The 25062-nt window shown below is 41.2% G+C and overlaps 2 protein-coding genes across 11 annotated transcripts in view; one reads left to right on the top strand and one right to left on the bottom strand.

The window, feature by feature from the left end:
• Positions 1 to 25062, top strand: part of RIOK3 (RIO kinase 3) — a 910199-nt gene that overhangs the window by 347750 nt on the left and 537387 nt on the right. The gene's annotated exons all lie outside the window — the stretch shown is intronic.
• OSBPL1A (oxysterol binding protein like 1A) overlaps positions 1 to 25062 on the bottom strand; it is a 154461-nt gene that overhangs the window by 35063 nt on the left and 94336 nt on the right. For 9 of the 10 annotated variants that reach the window (XM_083451591.1, XM_083451593.1, XM_083451597.1 and 6 more), the window contains 11 exons: positions 24803 to 24914; positions 21052 to 21137; positions 20650 to 20794; positions 20056 to 20123; positions 19932 to 19976; positions 17943 to 18016; positions 17420 to 17483; positions 15305 to 15400; positions 14127 to 14252; positions 9971 to 10052; positions 8554 to 8660 (listed from right to left, as the gene is read on the bottom strand). In XM_083451591.1, coding sequence (XP_083307717.1) covers positions 8554 to 8660; positions 9971 to 10052; positions 14127 to 14252; positions 15305 to 15400; positions 17420 to 17483; positions 17943 to 18016; positions 19932 to 19976; positions 20056 to 20123; positions 20650 to 20794; positions 21052 to 21137; positions 24803 to 24914 — 1005 coding nt within the window. Of the gene's footprint in view, positions 1 to 2078; positions 2808 to 8553; positions 8661 to 9970; positions 10053 to 14126; positions 14253 to 15304; positions 15401 to 17419; positions 17484 to 17942; positions 18017 to 19931; positions 19977 to 20055; positions 20124 to 20649; positions 20795 to 21051; positions 21138 to 24802; positions 24915 to 25062 lie in introns of those variants that run through there. The other variant, XM_083451592.1, reaches the window with a different exon arrangement.

Below are 25062 nucleotides of genomic sequence, written 5' to 3'. Positions count from 1 at the left end.
CAGGGAGTGTGCCAAGTGTCATGAAGAGACATCTGCACAACACACAATACTCATACTATTTGGAGCTGGAAATAAATCCCCTAAGGGCCACAATAAATTGGGAAAGATCAACATTCTAGGGATTAATCCATCACCCTGTTTTCCTTCAAAATATTTTTTTTAATGGTCTGCAGTTCAGATGAGGCAAGCTAGATATTTGCAGTTGCACTTGAGATTTCCCTTTATAAGTGCTTGAAGTCTCTTATGGGACCTTCAAGTAGCCAATAAATAACAGCCTTTCGTTCTAGAAGAATGAGGGATGGGCTAACATAATCGTAGGCGGCATTGTTGTAATGTTTAAAGTTTGGAGCAAGTTCATCTTTGCATAGAACTTTGCTACCCTGTGTTTTCCAGTGTTGCATAAGAAAAAGAAATAAAATATGAGAAAGAGGGGAGAAAACGGAAAGCGAGAATGAGTTGTCTCTGTCCACAAGGACCTTACAATTAAAAATTGTAGTTGGGATGGTAGCAAGGCATGAATGGGAACAAATATAGCTACACCTTCTTAAGCTTGGTTACAGTGGATGAGAAGGGGTTAATGGGTTTAGGTAAGCTGCCACTCAGATCTAGCAGTACCCAGTGAATGGCGGGCCAAATACCCATAGTTCCCACAGGGTCCACTGCACATCAGCACCGCTTTTCACCCCCATTCACCCATGCTGTGTATGTCATAATTTCCTACACTGAAGCGATACCCATGTAGGAAACTCAGCATGAGTAAAAGTGGGTGTAAGACAGCAGTCCCCTACAACATAAGAAGAGACATAAAGGTCCATTTAATCAAGCAAGCTTTTTCCCACAGCCTGATTTTGCAACCTGCCCCTAGCCTAAAGGTGACATCCCTCACCTGCTGTTTACCAAACACCGAGAGATACAAAAAGGTAGACTGTCTCAGAACCCGGAGGTTCTATTTAACTATCATGAACACAACCACCACTAGACCAACCTTCAAACAAAAATGCTTCAGTAGGTAGCCCCCCAGAATTATTTGGGGGATGCCATGACTGTCTAAAGTGGTACAATGCTACAGTAATTTAAACGTACATTGCAGATGGCGCGATAGTTTCCAGTAAAGTGTGGATTAAGAAGCACTGCAGCAAATAATAAAACCAGCCAAGCATCACTCTTTTAAGAAGTAAGATGCTTCCCACAAAGGAATAAACAGAATTAAGTTATGAAAAATTTAACTTCAATTTCAAATACATTTATTTGTAAGAACCCTGAAAACCATTAGGGCTTAACTTCCAAGGGCATAGCAGTTTGTTAGGTTACTACTGAATTTCACTCACGTCTCAGACTTCAAGTAAATTAGTCAGTTTTAGTTTCAGTGTCCTCATTTCATACCTTCAAATTAAGATTAAGATCTGTATGTACTGCATTTTAAAGCCAAAGCATATCCTTTGTTCTACAGAACACACACCTGACAGGAAGCTTACCTGTATCTATGTGCTACTATAGTGATATGGCTGAAAACGCCTCAATGTCAATATTGAACATCTCTTTGGAGTTTGCAAAGACTGAAATACAACAATACCAACTTCTATGAAACTATAAAAGCAATGCTGTCAGTGAAGTAATACCACAAACTATAATTTTACTTGCATCCTCTACTTAAGCTTCAATTTATTTATTTTTAAGGAGCCCCCACTACTAAAAAAAATGTCCAGAGCTCAGTTCTGAGAACTGACTTATGTTTTAACACATAGGCGTTTTTAAAGGCTCATTGACACAGTGAAGAGGAATGCATTCCAATGTCAGAAGGAAGCCATTAAACTTTCAGCATCAGAAAACAAAGCGCCAGAAACTACAAACTTTTCAGCTTTATAGCACAAGCTACCAGGGTCAGGGGATGATGGAATAGATTTTGAGCCTAGTAAAGCGGCAAAGCCTGGCAGCATGTCCTTCCCATGGTGGCAGAATCCCAGATCAGTCCCTCCTGTCCTTGCACCTTCCATCTCTTCCTCAAGAATATTTCCCCACAGATACGTAATGCCAAAGAAAAACACACACACAAGACCTGCATGCCCCGAGAAACCTACCGTTCCAGCTCGTTCGTTGTGCTCCACACCTTGACACACATACACGGTGAATCCTAGGAGCTGCTGGCAAAGGTCGTCTTGCGTTGCAAGCTGCCCAGTCCTCTCCTCCCTCCTCTGTCACCAGGGCATTGTTGACCTCGCGCGCAGCCCTGCAAGGTCTCGGCTGCTGCTGCTGCTGCTGCCGCCGCCGCCGCCTCAGTCACCTTCTCGTTTTTCTAGTCCGCTCTCCAAACCGGCGCCGCTATTGCAACTGCACCAACGCCTCTGCAGGGCTTATCGCGAGAGCCAAGCGGGTTCCCCCCACGCCCGGGGACAGTTTGCAGGCTCGCAACTCCCGAGCAGGGAAGGCTTTCAAGAGACGTCCCGGCCCAACAACAACAACAACAACCAAGGATAGCGGAGATACAAGCAAGCAGGCGCAGCACCAGCTTAATTAGGACGCCGGCGCTTTCCCTGCACCGGCTGCTGCAAGCAGCAAGCAAAAGAAGAAAGCCCTTGACTCAGAAGCGCTGATCGGCGGCTTCTGGAGGGCCAAATTGGGGCGCCCCCACGCGATCCCCGCGTGGCCAAGACAGACGCGGGAGTCGGAGAGGGATGGTAGAGGAGAAACGGAAGCCGCTCCTCCGCCCGCCCCGCGCGCACTTCAGGACGATGCAAGGGAACGGGGAGCCAAGCCTTCGCCGGAGCTGCAAACCCGTTAACCCAAGTACTGATTCAAGTTCCTGCTGGGTCCTAAAGGGTGGGAAGGGGAGCATGTGTGCAGCAAGCTACACGGAGGCATCCTGCTTGCTGCGAAAATATCTCTCTCTTCCACGAAGACACGCATTACGGTTGAAGCCTAAGTGCAACTTTGGTCAAGAAGAGGGCTTGCCAAGGAATAATACTACTGCGGTTCTAATCCCGTTTACCTGAGATTAAGCCCCACTGAATTCAGAAGGATTTAAAAGTGCAATCCTAACCATGTCTATTCGAAATTTTAAGTCCTTTGAACGCAGGGGGATATGCACGCGTAAATATGCACAGATTTGAGTCTTCTGAAGTTCAGGACAGACAGGACAGACAAGAAAGTGTGTCTTGCCCCACCTTTAACCACAACACGCAATTCAAAAGGCAGATGGATGTTTAATTACTTTATTTGTTATACCAACTTGAAGGCAGCCATTTTTGTAGAACTCCTATTCCTCACAGTTCTGGGACAGGCAAAAATCCAACAGTGAAACTTCTCATTCTTTTACCTTAAGGCCAGAAAATGCTGGACCACTTTAAGTCCTGCCTGTCAATTAAACTGGTAAACATAGCTGCGCCCCACCCCCCAAAAAGCAGTTATATGCTGAGGTTTTTAAAAAGAAAAAAATGAAAAGAAATAAGGTCTTCAGAAAGCAGTGTGGAAAACCACAATTCCAATATTTTTTGTGTGTGGTATGGCTACTGCTGCAGCAAAAAGAAAGAAAGACAAACAAAACATACACACTTTTTGAGAATTCCATACAGGTGAGACATTTTAATCCCACATGGATAATTGGACCACACACAAAACACTCCTGCTACCCCCTCACCCTACCCCTCAAAATACATTGTACTGGCATAGATACTTCCCATACAGTCTAGCAGGTAAAGGTAAAGGACCCCTGGATGATTATGTTGGAATGGGAATCAAACAATGCCTAAATGATGAAGATTAACCCCAGAATCACCACCCAACAAGACATTATGTGACGGCTACACCACTGAACAACAACTAAATGAGCCTAGGCTTGGCCTACAAACAGTGCTATGAAGCCTAGCAGCCCTCCCCTCTAAGCACAATCTTAAATGTATTTACTTGGAAATAAGTTCCATTTTGTTCAACGGTTCCTATTAAATGAGTTTAAGACTTCAGCCTGAGTGACCTAGCTGGATGTTAAATATCCCTGTAATCTGAACCACATTCTCAGGGAAAAAATGTAAATGAGTATCTCACATTTCGTTCAGAATTTTAATTTTCCATTCATTTTGTGAAACAGAATACAAAATGGTGCTATTTAAAGAAACAACCATCACCAACACATTAATAGATTTATTTCACAAGTGGAGTCACATGGAGCACTCAGCAATGAACCTCATAAGCTAGACGTACATTCTTTCCCCCAAAAAATGTCCTCTGAAGCTATTTTAATAAAAAGAAAGAATCAGGGACAGGTGCCCATCTGATATCAGTACATTTGTTAATGGGCATGGATGGCAGAAACTGAGTTAGGTACAAAGGGACCCTACACATTTTATAACCCAGCACCATTCAGTTTTTATTCTTACCTGACCACAACAGCTATATTTAGTGTTGCACTTTAATATATGCAATGCTAAGGTCTGAACTATGGCATTAATCAGGTTGTTTGCTTTTGAGTGTGATTTTTACTGCAGAAATGCCAACATGAGGGGGCCTTCTCTGGAGTGGGGTCAATGGGCTTATCCCTTTGGCTCCCTACTGTGGTCCTGCAGTTTTGCATTGCTGTGGTAGGGAGAAGTTTCCATTGGAGCAAGATTGCCTCTCCCCATGCTGCAGTCCTGATCCAGATAACTATCCCAAGATCACTCTGGGGATCTACAATACAGTGGTACCTCAGGTTAAGAACTTAATTCGTTCCGGAGGTCCGTTCTTAACCTGAAACTGTTCTTAACCTGAGGTACCACTTTAGCTAATAGGGCCTCCCGCTGCTGCTGCACCGCTGCCACGCGATTTCTGTTCTCATCCTGAAGCAAAGTTCTTAACCCGAGGTACTATTTCTGGGTTAGTGGAGTCTGTAACCTGAAGCGTCTGTAACCCGAGGTACTACTGTAAATATTTTCAAGCAGGAAAACAATTCATTTAAGCTTAACAAACAGCAAATGAAGCCTCCACCCTCTCTACAGATTTATGCCATCGTTCTTCAAGGCTTAGTGCTCATATCCCACACAGAATAATACGCCTTTTTCAACAACAACAACAACCAACAACAACCACCCTGCATTCCCCCATTCTTCAAAAATTGACTCCACCTTAATTGATAGAGAAAGGGAAGTTTTTGTTACACATTCTTTTCCTGGAGGGCATTTCAGAACTTTGGCGTTCCAAATCCAGAATAAGAAACTTTCCTCCCATGCCCCAGTCAAAGGGGGAAAAGAGGAACAAACAAACACATATATATTTAGTATGGGTAAAATCATCTTGCATCTTGCAGCAAAAGTTAAACAGTGGTTAATAACAGGAAGCTGCATTATACCAAATCAGACCATTGGTCAGCCTAGCTCAGCACTCAGCACTGAGAAGGTAGCAGCTCTCCCAGGTTTGAAACGGGGAAAACTCCCAGCCCTATCTGGAGATACTGGAATTTGAACCTGGCACCTTTTGCATACAAAGCAGATGCTCTTCCACTACGCTATGGCCCTTCCCCTTAATTTTTTTTATATACTGCTCAGTATTAATTTAATATATGCTGTGACTATTCAGTGGGAACCTCTGAATATCAGTCTCGTTGAGGAAAGTTTTTGTTTGGGATGCTTGGCTTTGGAGTGCTGCTTAGTCTGTTTCTAAACCAGTACTTCTTTGCATTTCAGTTTTATCCCTCACCTTCCTGGCAAAAATCCCATACACAGCTATCTAAATGTTCACTTTAAGTAATACACATTACTTAAGAACACAGTCCATATGAATAATTACTTAGATGCATTAAGTAATCGCAGGTGCATTTTTAGCCATTATTTGCGAAGTTTCAACTTGCCAAATCCTTCCCTCTTCCAACACTTTTTCCTATCTCAAGTGTAACGGGAGAAGACATATGCTCAGATTTTCACTATTCAAGACTATTTTTGCAGAGCCTACAATGGCTGCACTGTATGGACTGCATTGTCATGTAACTGGTGCTGCGAGTCACGGTCGGCTCAAGCTTCCTCATTTGCAATACAACTTGCTAAAGTAAAAACAAAGCTGAACTCACATCTACCACCATAAAAACGTTTTAAATTCAGCCATAACTTTATACAGATTAACGGTGAGCTTTTGCAAGTTTACAATACCGTATTATACAGCTCAATATATAATATAATGTACCCAATTATCCTTGAAAACAATTTACCTTGAAAACAAATGGCTACACTGTAGCTTTATTTGTCTTCCCATGAGCTTAATTAATTTATAATAAGCAGTGGATTTATGTAAGCACATTAGTAATTTAAATCCTTGTCATGTGATTCAACCTAAGGGGTTAAATCTCACTTCTGTTCTGTTGCAGCACACTACCACCCGACCTGTTTTATCCCCAACAAGCATTTCAGGTTCCGAAATATCCTCAAACATTTTGCAATGTATCCACTGATGAAGTCATAGGATAGTGAATATTTTTCTTTCATTCATGCTGGAGTTTCAAATCCAGAATAAGAAACTTGGACCTCTCATGTTATTCAGTCTTATTGTAGTGCAGGGGTCGGCAACGTGTGGCTCATGGGCCTGATGCGCTCCACGAAGACTGTTTTACTGGCCCACGAGCCACCCCTGAACCGAGCTGCCCACTCGGCCAGGCCCCTGCGCGCTGTGCTAAACCGGCGCAGCGTGGTGCGGGGACTCGCCAAGGGGCGCCAGAAATTGCGTCTGCACAGGTACCGGAAATCGCACCTGTGCATGTCCAGACACCAAAAACTGCTCCTGCACAGGCACGATTTTTGGTGTCTGGACATACGCAGAAGCAATTTACAGTGCCACGGACACACGCAGATGCAATTTCCGGTGTTGCACTGCGCCAGTCTGGCCCACGGATGATCTCTGTGGGAGGGATCCGTCCATGGCCGGTAAACCTTGCCGACCCCTGCTATAGTGCATCACAAAAAAACTCAGTGGCAAGCCAGCATAAGGATGCTAAAGAGTACAGTACTAAAAGAACCCATCCTGCTGGTTTCGGACATAAGCAACAACAGGCACATGGAAAGTCAAAGGAGGATTCCTCTAGCAACACATTAAGGACCAGCACAACATGGAACATATTTTCTGGTCCCAAGTACTTCATCCTCATCTGTATTTGGGCCGGAAAGACTCAAGAAAAAGTGGGGGTACGTGAAGGGTAAGTTGAAAGTATGCACAATTTGTGACGTTGCACAGCATCTTTACCAATAATGAGTCATGCCTGCATTAGTTTTGAAACTGCTGGCTTTGTGGAACTTGAACCATCTTTGGGAGAGACTTAATTCTGGTCTACAACAGACAGGATTTTTGACAACTGAATTCTAGCTGCAGTGAGAACAAAGCTATCCTGCAGATTATAAACACAGTCTAACCCAATGTCAATTCTGTCCCCATTTCCTCTAGTAATACCACTACAGGACCTACATCAAGGATCCATTCACCTGTTCATCTTCCAATTTAGTATATGTTACCACCTACTTGCCAGCAATGCCTTCTGCATTCTACACAAGACAAGCAGGTCAGTATGAATACAGATCTAACAGAAATAATGACATTAAAACAAAATCAGTGGGAGAACACTTCAGTCTCCCAGAGTACTCTACTGCTGATCTGAAATTTAGTTTTCCCCCCTCTTGAACAAAGCAACATTAAATAGAAAATTTCATCATGAAACTTCTGAATCAATCTTCAATATATTCTATCTGGGCTTAAATACAGACAAGGGTTTCCTATTCCCCAACATGTTAACAGAGCTAATGTAGGTTGATTGTGATCTCCAATTACAAAGTACACAATGTGGGGATTACATTCTGGCATGAACCCATTGGGTTCAATGGTGGATGGGATTGCCAAAGTCGGTATTCCCAGAACCTGCCCCCTTCCCACCCCTTTTTATTTTAAGCAAATAAATAAATTGCCAAGTTAAATGTGCACAAGTTAAATGTGCATAAGTTGTGGGCTTACGGTTCTGCCATTGTGAATCGTGACTGTGCTGATCTTGCATACATTTAAGCTTTAATTCAGTTGTCTTTTGAGTTTTCCTTTTTGCATTTCATTGGCATTTGACCCCAGTGTTTACAATTCCACTACCTCCCCTCCCCCACTTATACATATACCTGCCAACCTTCATGCATTTGAGGAAGTTGACTCATCTATGAAAACTTACACGATAACCTTAAGGAGCCACAATATTTTGTTTTTGCTTCTTCCTGGAAGCAGACTGCACATTCCAACCAATATTTCTTCCACTTCTAATCTTTCTTTCTTTTTATCAACTTGACCAGTGTTCTAGAGTTCTATTATCAATGTCTCTCTGCTAAAACTGCATTTGATATTTGTGAGAACACTTCAGATGTTTTCTCAGGCTATGAGCTTAAGTGACATTGCATTAAATATCTGAAGTTCTTAAGTGTCCAAACCAATAGGGAATATTGCTCAGCAATCAGAACTCAAGGCTGCAAAGGACAGAAAAGATCCCATCCAAATGATGTTCTTATGTTGTTCTTCTATAGATACTTGCCATTGTTTTGATTCACAGAGAGTACGTCATATAGAAATACTTACCCCTTCTTGCTTAGTGAAGAGTTTGAGACAATTGCTCAGCGCTTCACAAGTTTCTCTTGATGTTTCAGAAACCCCTTCAGCTTTCTTGAGAAATGAAGTAGGCATTCCTTTAGAAGGGGCAGGTAATATATGTGTTACTGTTTTATTCCACCCCACCTTTTGTTGTTGTTTTAGCTCGTGTAACCTACAAAGTTTACTATTAAAACAGTCTCACAGAAGCATGACCCAGAACCTTCATCCATCAGCCATTCTTACATAGGATACACTTGATATCTTTGACTTGAGAAAAAGGAATGTCTAATTAGAGAACATTTAATTACTTTCTGCTGTAATAAAACCCATAGGTCTTAGCTAGGAGGAAGTACAATTTACTATGAAATTTATGATCACAAGACAGGAGGACAAACCAAGACAGTGCTTTTGATAGGCCACAGTACGACTGCCATTGGACAAGCCGGTGGGAATATCTGAACAGTAACCTTTCCTTCATAGCAATTGGATGGCACATTACTACATAACCCCAAATTTGTGTTTCTGAGTCAGCTACCACGACTTCTAAAATATTGTGTCCTCCCTTAATGGTTATAACCTGTTCTTCATTTACAAATGTTGCACAAAATTTTGACAGTCTGAGAGCAAAAGAAGTTAGAAACATCTCAACACTGTAGGCCTGTATAAGATTTTTGTAAGATGAAGTGCTATTCTAACAGCATTGCAGAAAGTTCAGGTGTTTTGGCAAGAGGAATCCAGAATGATAAGGTTGAGAAGGCTGCTGTCCCCAGTGAATTCTTCATTTCTAAAAATGCATTAGATACTGCCTTGACGAAGAAGGTTTTGCAGCTTAAATGCGTACAATTTTATGAAACATGAATACTACAATACTTGTCAGGTTTAAAATAAATGCTCTAATTTCACATAGTACAGGCAACTCCCCGTTTGTGAGGGGGTTGCATTCCAGCTCATTGTGCTCATCGGCAAAGTGCAAGTAAGTCTGCTCCCTTCTGCCCGGGCCCCTTTCGGGGCCAAAAATAGCTTGCACATCGGTGGTCGCATACCAATCAAACGCATGCAAAATGGTCGCTGCTTGTATCTAAACCAACCTGCCCCCTCTCTGTGCATATTGTGGGACACACAGAAAGTGGAAGTTAACCTTTTGAAAAATACATATTAAACTGTATCAAAATGTGTGAGTTAAATTACTTGCAAACATCAGGACACAAAAGAGCAAAAATTATGCTGAGTATGAGATCAGCTAACTTTGCACCCATTACTAAGGCCTGATCGAGACATCTGGTCAGACAGAACAGGGGTGGTCCCATATGTACTGAGAAGCTAGTTAAGGCTCTTCTTGCTGATCAGCTTGGAAAATGTTTCAAAGCAACAAGAGAGTTCCTTATTATGAACGAAAACAAGTCACCTTGAGAAGTGTCACATGACCTAATTACGGTGAGGAATCCAGAAATCTCTTTATCAAGTCTTTGTTGCCATGACTGTGCAACCTGTGGAGAGGAAACAGATATTTGGTATGCTACGAAAAACTGCACACTTTCAAAATAACGAATGTTAAAGAGTTTCTTTCCAGTTAAACATGACCTACATCATTATAAAACTTTGTGCCAAACTAGGTGACATATGAGAGATGCCACCACAGATCTCTAATCTAAAGGTACCTTTTTAAGAAAAGAAAAGGAGAAAGAGAAGCAGAAAAGATAGCAGCCATGGAGGAACCATGACTTTTCCCTAAGGAGACAAACATCAGCTTTGGCAGGGATTTACACTGGGGAAATGACAAGTGTCCCCTCACCGTTCCAGTGTCCTAATTCAGGTGTACCTTCATTGCAGTTGCTTCTTTCAAAAACAAAGGGACGGAGATATGATTACAGATTTCCAATTCTCATCTACTTCGGCCCTCTATTTCAAAAAGAGAGCAGCTGCTCATATTATTCACATGTGAATTTTTACAAAAAAAGTTATCTACAAGTGTTGATCCAGCATTTTTTAAATGTATGGTTTTATACCATATAAAGGACATCCTTTAGGATATTTTATCACAATATAAAGGACATCCAAGAGCCATAGCAGCTCATTTTAAAAAAAAGGAAAAAAAGGCTACCTATGAATTTCAGAAGCAATTCTCCTAACCTTCTTTGCTATTTACGAGTTTTACCTTGGCCCTAAAGAGATAAAATAGGTGAAAGGACTTCTTGATGGGCAAACACAGTGGCATAAGCAATTTACTCAAACGTAATAGCATATGCAGTTTACTATAATTCAGAGGCTTGCACACGCTTCTGGATATATTGTTATATGCCACATCAATCTCTGCAGCAGAGTAGATTCCATGGGTCCAGGCACAACAGAGACTGTGGTGTCTTTATAATATATGGTTTATTTACCCATCTTGGTTAAGTTAACAACTCATACGTAGCAGCCATTATCAGGCTGGCCTGGCAATTCTGGCAGCTGAATCCCTGCTGGATCCAGGAGGCTTGATGAAATTCTAACACCTATCAGATATTTAGTGGAATATGGCACTGAGGAATTCAGGGGAATCAAGGCACCCACATAACATTATTATAGGTTGATCCAAGGAAGTATTATACCTATTTGTCTATCTCAAGTTAGGGGGAAGGAACCATGATCTTCCAAGTGTGGCTGGACTACAATTCTCACCATCTTTGACCATTTGCCATGCTGGCTGAATCTGGTGGGAGTTGGAATCCAACAACATACTGTAAAGTACAGGTTTCCCACCAGTATGTATACTGTCCTTTGCAGTTAGCTTCAGTTAGGCTGCAATCCAGATATATGTCCCATTCATCTCATTAATCTCATTTTAAGTAGGCATACATAGGATCACCCTGTTAATAAGCCAATAAATGAATCCTGAGTTTGCCACATTGCTCACCCACGCTCAGTGTTTAATAATGGCTATTGCTGATTCTGAGCTATAGTTTATTCTATTGGAAGCACCATCATACTGGGACAGAAAAAGAACAAACACGACATCAATTTCAGAACTAAAGCCCTCTATGGCTGAAGGTACGTCCTCTAGTTTCCAGAAGTACAATTGTTTTCAAGGTGACACAGCTGATACTCAAATTTCACAGCATAAATTTTTAAGGCACTGATAAAGCAAGTTAGACTAAGCAGAATTATTCACTAGTTGCCCTGAAATGAGCAATGCGCTGTAAGGTTTCTCCAGAAACTATCTGCAACAGTACAGCATGTACTGGCCCTATTTAGAGTTCTGCACATGCTGTAGTTATGTTGCCAGGTATGCCCCTTGGAAGATCTGTACAGTATAAAGAAAGGAAATTGGGATGAAGTATGTATAGTAGAGGATGATTACAGGAAATAAAGTAGCTTAAAATTAATCTAAGATACTAGAACAGGAGAATGCAGTAAAACAAGCCAAGACATGAACATGTTTTGCATAAAGAGAGGCAAAAGCTGTAAGAAGCCAAAGAGGTATTAGTTTGGCATGTTTCCAAATTAGCACTATTAGTATATGGGGCGTGGGTGGCGCTGTGGTCTAAACCACAGAGCCTAGGGCTTGCCGATCAGAAGGTCAGCGGTTCGAATCCCTGCAATGGGGTGAGCTCCCATTGCTCAGTCCCTGCTCCTGCCAACCTAGCAGTTCGAAAGCACGTCAAGGTGCAAGTAGATACGGTAAATAGGTACTGCTCCAGTGGGAAGGGAAACAGCGTTTCCATGCGCTGCTCTGGTTCGCCAGAAGCGGCTTAGTCATGCTGGCCACATGACCCAGAAGCTGTATGCCGGCTCCCTCGGCTAGTAAAGCGAGAAGAGCGCCGCAACCCCAGAGTCGTCCACGACTGGACCTAATGATCAGAGGTCCCTTTACCTTTACCTTTACCATTAGTATACCACCTTTCATCTGTAGATCTCAGGACGGTTCACAACATAAAATTACAATATATAATCTACAAAATACGTAATAAAAATAATAACAACAACAAACCAATAATCCCACTTCCCGCAGGAAGTGTATATTTTTATGCAAAATAAGAGTTGCGATACGCATAATCAAATTATTCTTAGGATAAAAAAATTACTAGCACTACAAATGTGCATTTTGTTAGACTTACTTATCTTATTACTATAATGAAAATCAATTACTGAACTTTTTTCTTATGCTAGAACTGTTTCCTATAATCAGAGGTTTTCAAATAATCTTTAAATACTGTTGTTGTTGTTTAAAAAAAATACCTACGCAGGTCTTCAGAAATATTTAAACAAAACAGATGAGCTCCCTCTTCTGGCTTGAAGTAGTAAAACCCTCTCCCCGCTCCCCTCCACCTCTAGTAAATGAGAAGATGTTACTCTGGACAGCATCCTGTTTCGAGTGTCACATGGCTACATAGACTGAATTAAAGTTGCTTTAGAAGTGAATTACATCCAGTTAATGACTTAAATGAATGTAACTTAAAGTGACTGTTTTTTCTTGTTTGGTATTCCAAGGAAAAGTTAATTACTTTCTTATTAGACAACTTAAAGGCAGGCAGGAAAGTGTTCAGAAGAACTATATCTGCCCAGTAGCTAGTTCTAAAAAAAACCACAGTAGAAGAAGCTGATATATTCTACACACTATTTTAAGTAGTGCCATGAAGACCTTCAGACCTGGGACATACATGTATATATATGTATATGTGAAACTGTTTTAAAGAAGAGGGAGGAGAAGTTCCAATGTGCAGCCAGAAATCCTTAAACTAACAAAACTACTTTGTTGGATATACAGTACTAACAGATGTGAATTGTAAAGTGAAGCACCTTAGGAGTCGGATGCAAGATTAGCTGTTTTACTGCTGTTTTATGAGTATTTGTTTGCCATGTAGTGTCTGTTTGTATATTTCTAACTTAAAGTACAGTGGTGCCTCGCAAGACGAAATTAATTCGTTCTGCGAGTTTTTTCGTCTTGTGAATTTTTTCGTCTTGCGAAGCACCACTGTGCATTGACGGTTTCCCATAGGAATGCATTGACGGTTTTAAGAAAAACTTAGGAATAAGTGAGAGATGCAGACCTTGTTGATATAGGGCTTCTTTTGATTTCTGCTACAAGTGCTGCTCCTATTTCCTCATTTTTCATTTATTCAAAAGAAGCCCTATATCAACAAGGTCTGCATCTCTCTGAGCTTGATAGCAGTGACGGGAGTGGGAAGCTGAAGAGCTTGTTCCAGGAATTCAAAACACTGGAAGTGCATACGCTGGAATCCCCAGATCTGGGCCTCATCCCCAAATCTGGCTGCAAAAGCAAGGAAATTCAACCCGTTGTTGTTCTCATACAGAACAAAGGAAAATGGCAGCTCAAAATGCAAGAGAATGGCTTAAAGATAAAGCCTAGTGTGAGTGAGGGAGGGATAAAGCAAAAGGAGAGAGATTCCTTTACAGACCTTTTAAGTTCTATTATGTACACCTTTAAACCTTAGTTGCACAGACCAAGGCACCTCGTGTTGGTGTATTCCAGAGGAAAGGCCCTAGGGTAAAAGTTATCCAGAAATTCAGAGAGTCAAGAAGACCTCTACGTAGCATGAGATACAGAAGCTTTTTCTTACTTTGAGGGAAGCTTGTAACTCAGCAACTGATATTGTGTCATCCTCCTCTTCTTCATCGCTCAGTTGTTCCTGAGAACAATAGTGTGTGCTGTATGCTGAATGGTCTTCTATTGCCTGTACCCAGTTCTGCAAGAAAAGAAAAGAAAAGAAAAGAAAAGAAAAGAAAAGAAAAGAAAAGGAAGAAAGAAAGAAAGAAAGAAAGAAAGAAAGAAAGAAAGAAAAGGGGGGTTAGAAAAGAAAGCAGTATTTGCTACTTTTAAACTTTTAATAGGGTATACACTGGTACCTCGGGTTGCATATGCTTCAGGTTACATACGCTTCAGGTTACAGACTCCGCTAACCCAGAAATAGTACCTCGGGTTAAGAACTTTGCTTCAGGATGAGAACAGAAATCATGCTCCGGCGGCACGGCAGCAGCAGAAGGCCCCATTAGCTGAAGTGGTGCTTCAGGTTAAGAACAGTTTCAGGTTAAGAATGGACCTCCGGAACGAATTAAGTACTTAACCCGAGGTACCACTGTAGTCCACAAACTCACCACAGCACTTAGCTTGAGAGCTTACCAACAGAGGTGACAAAGATGGAGTGGCAAAGATGGAGTGGCAAAAGTTAGATAGCAATGAAGGAAGGGAGTGGTATGATTAGACTTTTTTTAAAAAAGGACTGATCTTGAGAGGGGGAATCTTTTTTTAAGACCAACAGGCAAGCATCTTGTAAGGTATTTCTGAATTAAAGCTTATGGGGCACAAATAGTATATGAATTAATATATATAAGAGCATAAACACTTGTTTTATTTGTCCCTGTCATTTCTCATAGGCATTTCATGAAAAGTTGGGTTTGACCCTGCATGGAGCACTGTGGACATGGGGTGCCTTTAATGTCAGCCTTCCCTAGTCTGATTTGCTAAGGAAGTTGCAGCGAAGGAAGGTAAATTTTCAGGCAGAGTGAGAAGAATGCAGTTTAGTTATTGCCTTGCTTTCCCTGTGAAGCACAAGAAGTAGACAAAGCTACAACTACACAGCACCATTCATCATGGCAATAAGATAATTTAGTGTGGCATTACAAGAACTCAATAAATTCAACCCGAAAAGATTCCTATCCAACGACATTTAGGCAAGCAGTGGTTTTGTTCTTGGCTAGAATCCGCAAGTTACCAAGTATTGGTTAAAGAAATACTTACCTCTCTTGACTGTTGATTGGACTTGGGAACTTTAAAACTGTGAACCGTATTATCAAAGCATTTGATTGAGAAGAGGTTGCCGTCTGTACTTTTTACCTTCAATCGGAAGCAGAGACAGCAGGTCAGAAACAGAAGGTCAGCAAACTGCACAGTGCTTCCTATACAAGTTCCATCTGCAAAAGTGACTAAGTTATTGAAAATTTTACAGGTCAAATCCAACATCCCTAGTTTGTCTGGATCTTGTTCACTTAAAGTAACTGGGGGGGAAAAATGAATAGCGAACTATCAAGCAAAATGAGTTTTGTCAGAGATAATTCAGTTGGTGCATTTGTATCTCGTTAAATCCATGCCCACTTCATTCTTTCAGAAAAAAATTGGTGCAAAAAAAATCAGCATTCTGAGAATCTCATTTTAAAATAAAAATCAGATTACTATTATTATGTCTTTAATTCTAACCCGTATTTTTCCCTGACAGGGACTCAAGGTAGCTTACAAATAAAACAAGAACAGCTAAAAACAGAGAAATAATAATAATAAACCCCCCGATCATTAAGGAAACAGTTAAACATCAATAGAAGATACATTAAAAACATATAGATGATTACAATGAAAACAACACAGCCCTTTCATTAAAAGCAGACAGCTCCCTGTTGAAAACCCCGTTGAAGGTTTTAATAATCATGACTGTTAAGGGTAGGTTTGAACATGTTATGGGCAAATGTCAGGGTTTGTGGAGTCAAGGTGAGGTCCAGCAGTACTTCCAGTAACCAAAAGGCAGAGCATTCTATGTTCTTTTCCCCACCCTGTAACTAACAAAAGAAGAATGCAAAACAGCATATATGCCAACTTGCTTAGTTTTGCATACTGTACAAATCACAGAGCAGAGTCCTCATTTTCCTGCAGCGTTTGCAACCCCTTTGTTGTAATTCTGCTTTTTAATCACAGCCTTGGCATTGTGTGACTGTATTCAAAAATATATTTGGCTATGAATTCTGAGTCCCACTTGGAGGTCATCGTTCTTTACCCCTACTCACAATAAGTTCAAGCTGATGTGTGCATTTTACACAGTAATTTGTTTATAAGTTTACTACTGTGGATAGGGCATGTTGCAAAACTATAAGTTGTACTGCTTGTTACCTGACTGTTAGCCTTTTTAGAAGCTAGGTTGATTTAAAAAATGATACCCTAAAAAAAGGAATGCCCTGGAACACAAAGCCCGAACATGTAGAATTCTAGTAGATTTTTCTAAGGAATGGGAGGAAATATCATCTGCCATAAGTAGAGGATACGTAATTCTCCTCAGCTGTTTAAAATATCTATGCCTCAACACTCCTTATAAAGTGGCTCACAAATAAGAACCAGATAATACCATAGCGGCTCCATGATCACTGCAGATGGTGACAGCAGCCACGAAATTAAAAGACGCCTGCTTCTTGGGAGAAAAGCAATGACAAACCTAGGCAGCATCTTAAAAAGTAGAGACATCACCTTGCCAATAAAGGTCCGTATAGTAAAAGCTATGGTTTTCCCAGTAGTGATGTATGGAAGTGAAAGCTGAACCATAAAGAAGGCTGCTCGCCGAAGAATTGATGCTTTTGAATTATGGTGCTGGAGGAGACTCTTGAGAGTCCCATGGACTGCAAGATGATCAAACCTATCCATTCTTAAGGAAATCAGCCCTGAGTGCTCACTGAAAGGACAGGTCGTGAAGCTGAGGCTCCAATACTTTGGCCATCTGATGAGAAGAGAATACTCCCTGGAAAAGACCCTGATGTTGGGAAAGATGGAGGGCACAAGGAGAAGGAGACGACAGAGGACGAGATGGTTGGATAGTGTTCTCGAAGCTACCAGCATGAGTTTGACCAAACTGCGGGAGACAGTGGAAGACAGAAGTGCCTGGCGTGCTCTGGTCCATGGGGTCGCGAGGAGTCGGACACGACTAAACAACAACAACAATACCATAACACCAAAAATAAAAACAGAACAACCTTGGCTAAAAATGCTTGCTCTGTTGCTTGGGTATCTGAACCTGGATATTCCATACCTAAGCCTAACACACTAGCCCATTCTGTCCACAATCATAACAGATATTTCTGAGTTCCCCAGTTTGCTTACTGTGCAAATGGCTTGTGTTAAGTGCTTGCATCCTTGGCGGCGATTACTGTTCCCAGTATCAGCCCTTCAAAAGAAGGCAGAACAAATAATTAATCATTATCATCATCAGTATTACAGCCACCCAAAGGCTTTTGGAGTGATGCAGAATTTCTTTATAGCAGAATGTGATTGGGTGGTATTTGACTGAGTCGTACCTGGAATAAACCCACTGAACTCAGTGGACTTAAGACCAATAATAAAATACTGCCCATTATATTTACACATGAAGAGTGTTCAGAGAGCTGAAAACAAATATAAGGTAGTTTTCCTTGTAATACAAGTCAATCCATCATAATATAAATAAAAACCACATTCTTCAAATACATGGAATGATAAAATTATAAACTTAAGAAATAAATTTCAACTTATGTATAGGTAAAGAAAGTTCAACTTTTCAACAATTTCAAAATCATGTTTCAAAAGCAGATGGTATCAATATTATACATTCAAAAGGCTTTAGAGAGATGCTCAATTTCACACTTACTGTTTTTGGTACCAGGAGAGGACTCCATGTTCCAGTACTACCCAATATGGCTTCCACCCAAAAAATCTTGAACTCTTAAAAACAAAACAAAAACGGAGTCTATCACCTCAGCAATAGCTGAATTTGCCATGTGTTGCTGCATGACAAACAATAATAAGCATTACTAAGCAGCTTTACAGGACGCGGGTGGTGCTGTGGGTAAAACCTCAGCGCCTAGGACTTGCCGATCACATGGTCAGCGGTTCGAATCTCCGCGGTGGGGTGCGCTCCCGTCGTTCGGTCCCAGCGCTTGCCAACCTAGCAGTTCGAAAGCACCCCCGGGTGCAAGTAGATAAATAGGGACCGCTTACCAGTGGGAAGGTAAACGGCGTTCCGTGCGCTGCGCTGGCTTGCCAGATGCAGCTTGACACGCTGGCCACGTGACCCGGAAGTGTCTGTGGACAGCATTGGCCCCCGGCCTCTTGAGTGAGATGGGCGCACAACCCTAGAGTCTGGCAAGACTGGCCCGTACGGGCAGGGGTACCTTTACCTTTTAAGCAGCTTTAATGCTGAACAATACATCCTTAATGGTTTTAATTATCTCAGGAGGCCAGAAGTTTTGAAGATGACTACTCTGCTATTTGTTCTGTGATACTTGACTGATAGTAAACAGAAGTAATGCTTACTTGAAAACTTCAGCTAGAGCCTGGGAAGGATGACCATTTTCACCTGAGATGTATAAAAGGCTGCAAGTACAGTTACTACTAGCCTACCCTGTGGACATTCAGTTAAAGTGAGGATGGGACAAGAGCCTTCTTTTCAAGTATATCCCCAAAGCCTGTGACTTCTGAGTCAAGCATCTAGCTGCACAGCTCATTATAATGCAATAAACTGTAATTGGTTCAATTCTTGAAGTAATATTGATCAGATATGAAGAAAAGATTCGAGCAGCCTATATTTCATACACGTCAGGGAAGTTAAGACATTTTGTCACCCACTAGCCTTTAAGACAACAGCAACAATACGGAACAGATGGGTCATATTAGAAATGGAAGAGCTCAAATGGAAGATATAACCTGGGGCGGATCTAATCTCATGGTTTATAATGTTAGGGTTGTACAATGACAATAAAGGTACAGTGGTACCTTGGGTTAAGTACTTAATTCGTTCCGGAGGTCCGTTCTTAACCTGAAACTGTTCTTAACCTGAAGCACCACTTTAGCTAATGGGACCTTCTGCTGCTGCACAATTTCTGTTCTCATCCTGAAGCAAAGTTCTTAACCTGAGGTAGTATTTCTGGGTTAACGGAGTCTGTAACTTGAGGCGTATGTAACCCGAGGTACCACTGTATTATTTATTATTATTATTATTATTATTATTATGAAAGAGGCAAGGAAGGATTTTGAAGACGTAAGGATCACATTACATTTTGCTAAGAATGTTAATAATGCTTTATTAAAATGTGACACCAGAGGGCACTGCAGAGCAACCAGGAACCAGGTAGGAAAGGGAGCTGCTGTTAGGGATGAACAACGTTAAGGTAATGAACATTATTTAGCTGTATCCCCTGTGACATTTTAGAACAGGCATCTCCAACCTGCGGCCCTCCAGTTGTTTTGGCCTACAACTCCCATGATCCCTGGCTAACAGGACCAGTGGTCAGGGATGGTGGGAATTGTAGTCCAAAACATCTGGAGGGCTGAAGGTTGGGGGGGTGCCTGTTTTAGAACAATATAGCTAATATTGTTCTAATAACACTAAAAAGGTCAGCGTAAATCCAGCCCTGGAGAAAGGAGACACACTGACCTCTGGCCCGCTCCCAAGAGCCATTGCCTCAGCAAAGCAGTTCAAGATAAGGGCATTTATGGTATGAATTCTGCTTCTATCTTGAGAGTTAGTACAGTGAATGAACCGTCTATCAGTTTGTGTTATTGCTATGGCTTGAAATAAAAAAAAACTCTGGCCAATTAAAACATAAGGAGAAGGCAAAAAAGGAAAAAAGATAGGCACCTTCCAGAGTAGTCCTTCATATCGTTTCGGAGGTTTGTTGCTCACCTGCAAAAGAATTGAGAAATTAAACACAAGTCGACCCACGTTAATGGCACAGATTAAACACACAATCTGCTGTACCCACCTTCCCAATGCCCCCTCCAAGTATGTGTTTCATTTCTGCACCTTGGGCTAAAGCAAGGGGTGTCTGACCTGTTCAAAAGAGCAGACGGATTTACTTCATCGTAGCTGGATCAGAATCAATACAGTTGGCAACTCTGAGAATATACCTTATGTTTCACAGCTGAGAGGAAAAGCAAAGGATGCTCTCTTGGTTTGAGGTATTGTTCAACAGGCATTTTACTCAAGGTATCGCAAAGGATTGATTCAAAAATTATTCTACTAAACATAGCCATGCTCAATTTTTTTAATGTGAGAATGATGCTAGCAACAGAAGTCCTTTCAAGAATGCATCAGACGGTACTGGTTAAGCATATGGGCTTTGTAAGAGCTAAAATAGGATTATTGGGTATTTATTTTCATCGGCATCTGGCACTTATTTACTGGCAACACAAACCCGGATTAAAATTCTCTAATACAAAGCCAATTGACAGTGCTAAAATACAATACTCTAGACCCAGTTAGATGAAAATAATGTTTTATTTTTAGTTAATGCATTCACTTTGCTTTTCGTGTGAAAGGGGAAATCTAGAGCTAATAAAATGAAACTTTTACATACCATTTTTGTTCTTTATTTTGGAGTCTGCTCCAGATTTTAGGAGCTTCAAAGCACAGTGCTTATGGCCACGGTATGCTGCACAATGTAATGGTGTATTTCCCACCTGATCAGTGCAGTTGATGTCAGGAGAATTTGACCTGTTTAACTAGAGACAATTATTAAAAAAAACAAAACATTATTTAATCATACTTGTAATTTTTTGCAGTTACGTTTTCTAACACACCACAGACAGCCGAGCAGAATTATAGACAGAAAGCACTACCAGAGCTCCTGGCCATTCCACTGCCTGAGATCTATTTCCACCATGCCTATTATCTATTTTGATTTAAAAACCCTGTATCTCTATCATTACTTGTATAGTATGGCTTAAAAATATCAAGAGAATGGTAACACAGTATGTACCAGTGCTGTGAGTTTTTCAGTTTCTCCTTCTCGTGCAGCTCCCAGGAGGAGTTCTTCGAGTTTTCTTTCTTCAGTCCTTTCTACAGCTAAGTACAAATAATTAATTAAAACAACATCCTCCCATAGGGAAGTTTCTTTCATTGCTAGATTCCTAATGAAAAAGCAATTAACATTTGTGGGTCCTTCCCTCCTGAGTAGTAGGTCACAGATTTATATTCCCTAAACTTCAGCCTGTTAATTTCCAGAACAATATAGGCCAAGACCAGCTCAGCAGTAGAGCTGATGTTTTGCATAAGGTAAAGGGACCCCTGACCATTAGGGTCCAGTCGTGGCCGACTTCTGGCGAACCAGAGCAGCACACGGAAATGCTGTTTACCTTCCCGCCGGAGCGGTACCTATTTATCTACTTGCACTTTGACGTGCTTTTGAACTGCTAGGTTGGCAGGAGCTGGGACCAAATAACGGGAGCTCACCCCTTCACAGGGATTCGAACCACCAACCTTCTGATCGGCAAGTCCTAGGCTCTGTGGTTTAACCCACGGCGCCACCCGCGTCCCTATGTTTTGCATATATAAAGCCAAAAGTCCAGTCCCCAGTATTTTCCAGTTAAAAGGTCCTAGTAAGCAGGCTTTGGAGAGTCTCATGCAGGGAACACACTGCATCTTTGATTATCTGGATAGGCAGCTTTAACCCAACCTGCTTTTATACCCAGATCATATCCATAGGAACAGGTTTGTACACGCTCAGTTCATGTAAATGATGTCCACTCCCACGGCATGCAGTCATAAGAGTGCAGCTATTTGGCAATAGTGCTATCAGCATTCATCTCTGCTTACAGAGGAATTCAATGGCAAATGCTAACCAACAAGGTTTATTTCTTTGAAATTAAGGGCAAACTGAAATTCTAGAAGACCAAGCAATGCAAAACTGAGCAACTCCTGCACTCAGTATCCTGCTAAGTGTTAACTCTAGATAAAATACTGGATAGCGAAAGTCAATTTTATCAAAATATAATCTTTATTATGTCTCTTCACAAAATATAGACTTTATCTGAATCATATCTAAGCAGGTTTGCTATCTACATAAGTACGGTAATGCAATTTCTAATCATTCCAAGGCTTATGTGTGTGTATTAAAGATTAGAGAGTCTTAAAACAACTACAGGGCTTTGACTATGTAGCCCCTCCACCAAAAATAAAAACCGAAAAGAAATACAGAACATAAAGCTTGACAGAATTTTAGTGGAGCTTTCCCCAGTCAGCCATCCTAAAGCACTTCTATCCCAAATTACGTCATAATGCTAAATGCCACAAACTAATGAGAGTGTGTCCTAAAACAAAATACTGGTGGATTTTATACTTTTAACAGCAGCTTTCCCCAGTAACACACTCTTTTTACATAAGACCCTTTTGCTCACCTCTTCTATGCCCAAACAGTTCTTTCCTTCCCTTTTCCTGCTTCTGCCATACTACAAGTCCCAGCAAGCAGTGCTTCTAGCCCTGTGAAGTAGAGACAGTACTATCTAATATCATCTGTGCTGGGAATGCATCTTTTTAAAAAGGGAATGAGTTGTTAGAACCACTACAGAATTTGGCAGCAATAGCAGAAGATATGGATAAGGCAAGGGACTCATTGAGCCCAGGTAAGGGCAGCCCTGGGAGATCAGACAAAGGTCCCACCTAGTGCAGTGCCCTGTTTCCAATAGCTGCTAGCCAAATCGTTCCAGAAACTGTGCAACTAGAAGGTGAAGGCATCTTACCTCCCCTGTTGCTTGTCTCCTGGTACTTGTAAATCAGAGTAACATGAAGGTTCAGCTTGACTGTCATTGTAAATAGCCACTGATAGACCTCTTCTTCTCCATAAATTTGTTCAAGTAGAGAGGTCATTATCATCATATATTGTGACACAGTGGCGTAGCGTGGGGGGTGCAGGTGGGGGCCGGCAGCACCGGGCGCAACATTTGGGGGTTAGGGTTAGGGGGCGCAAATCCACGGGTTAGGGGGTGCAAATTACTTGCCTTGCCCCGGGTGCTGACAACCCACGCTACGCCACTGTTGTGACAGGAAACTCCGTAAGTCTGAACTATGTGCCAATCTTTCACTCTCACACAGCATGTTGTCTCCCTCTCTTTCTCAAACCTGTGAAAGTTTTATCCTTTTCTAAGCACGAGTGTCTCTAGTTCTCACAAACTATTCTAGTGTAGGCAAGTTGTAACCTAGCTTTCTTCCCTGACTGTAGAAAAGTAGCCTATCAGAAGCAATTGATCACGTGGGAACTTTAGGTAGAACTGACATTTACACTGGCAAATACTAAACCCTCCACTTAAGTTTCAACAAACTGGTTATAGCTGACAAATCTACATGGGAAAGGTGCATTGCATGATACTGCAGGCACCTTATTAAAATGCTATTCAAGCTTCTGAAGTCAATGTTAGAAGTGACTCAAGTACACATTTATCCTATCCTAGGACAGAAGAAGGAAACATGCAATTGATGCCAGTATTAAAAAGAATGCTGACTCTGGGCTGCATCCAACATTAGTCCTACTCAGAGCAGGCCCATGAAAATAAACTTGGCTAGCTTAGGTCTATTAATTTCAGTGGGTTCATACCTAGTAGAACTTAGTGGATACAACTCCTTATTTCTAATGTCCTCAGACAATTCAAATAAAAGTTTCAACCCATGTTAGATTGTCTGCTGTGTGTCTCAGGGAATAGTGCCCCCTAAATTAACACTGGTCTCTGCCACAAACCTTAGGATATACACCATAAGTTGGAAAGTGTTTTGAGGTCTTCTATGGCATATGAAACAATGCACAAGGGGTCTTTTATGTAACAAGAGTATCCAATTCAAGGAAGCCACCCTAAACATAATCGGCAACATGTGGCTTAGAACATTCTTTACAAAAAAATAGAACTGGTTTCATAGGACACACAAATCATATATCTTATGAGATTTATTTTTTAAAAAGTAATTTGGGATAAAGGACATTGTACTTGGTAAGCCCCACTAAAATCAGATTTGATTGTGTTTGTGTGTGTATATACTTTTCTGCAATAAATGGCACTTTACTGCCTTAAAAAACAACTGTGAAAGACTCAACATTTATTGAATACACCCATACAACAGCTCACCTATTGAAATGGTCAAAGATTGTATCACTTATGGAGGAAAGAAAACCCATCAAAGGCTCAATAACGTATTACCGTCGCAACTAAATTAGAAGTTCACACATGCAAAAAAGCTTAAGTTATGTGGGTTATGATACACAAGGCCATTGTCTCCTTTTACATCAGGCTCTTCGGAAAACCACAGATTGCTCTTGGGAAAACCACAGATTTCCGGTGTGCTAACTGTGAACACTAACAGGGATGCTGCTAGGTACTTAATAGCTTCAAGGCACAGGTCCTTGGCAAAATTTGCATATCTATGTGTCAATGCAATGTCAGTGCAGAGGTTTATCATGTGAACCAGCAACTACCAAGCAGTTTTCTTCACATCATCAACACATTTCTAGTGTTGTAAAAGCTTTGCAGCAGGGTCTAATCGTGCGATACAGGATGTGTTCAATGCAGACACAGTTTCAAGCAGCCACGACAGTGTTTATCATTAGGGAAAAGAAGTGCTCTGTCACCTTGGCAAAATAGTCTCTAAGAAGGATGAAGACATCACCACTGTTCATACTGAATCAGCAAAGCATCTTTACCAGAATGCCAATTCTCTAAAGTTCATATATCTTACAGAATGGATACCTTCCAGCATCTCTCTTATTTCTTTATCATGTGTAACATCTTTTGCAGTTTGCCCATTCCCGTTAACAATGGAAGTATCAGCTTCGTGTTCCAAAAGCAGCATAACTACCTCCTGAAAGACAAAGTTTTGTTGCATTATCTACAGAGACCTCTCCCTCCTTTTAGCCAGTTTACTTTTGCTTTGTACTTTTGGTCTTAGGAAGTGATGCCACGTATAATTAAACAGAACAAACATTTCTAACGGGGAAATTACAAGGTGT

The sequence above is a fragment of the Podarcis tiliguerta genome, assembly GCF_965153285.1.
Source record: "Podarcis tiliguerta genome assembly, chromosome: 7".
Lineage (NCBI taxonomy): Eukaryota > Metazoa > Chordata > Lepidosauria > Squamata > Lacertidae > Podarcis > Podarcis tiliguerta.
Note: the sequence above shows the minus strand (reverse complement) of the source record. Positions and strands in the feature narration are given on the sequence as shown.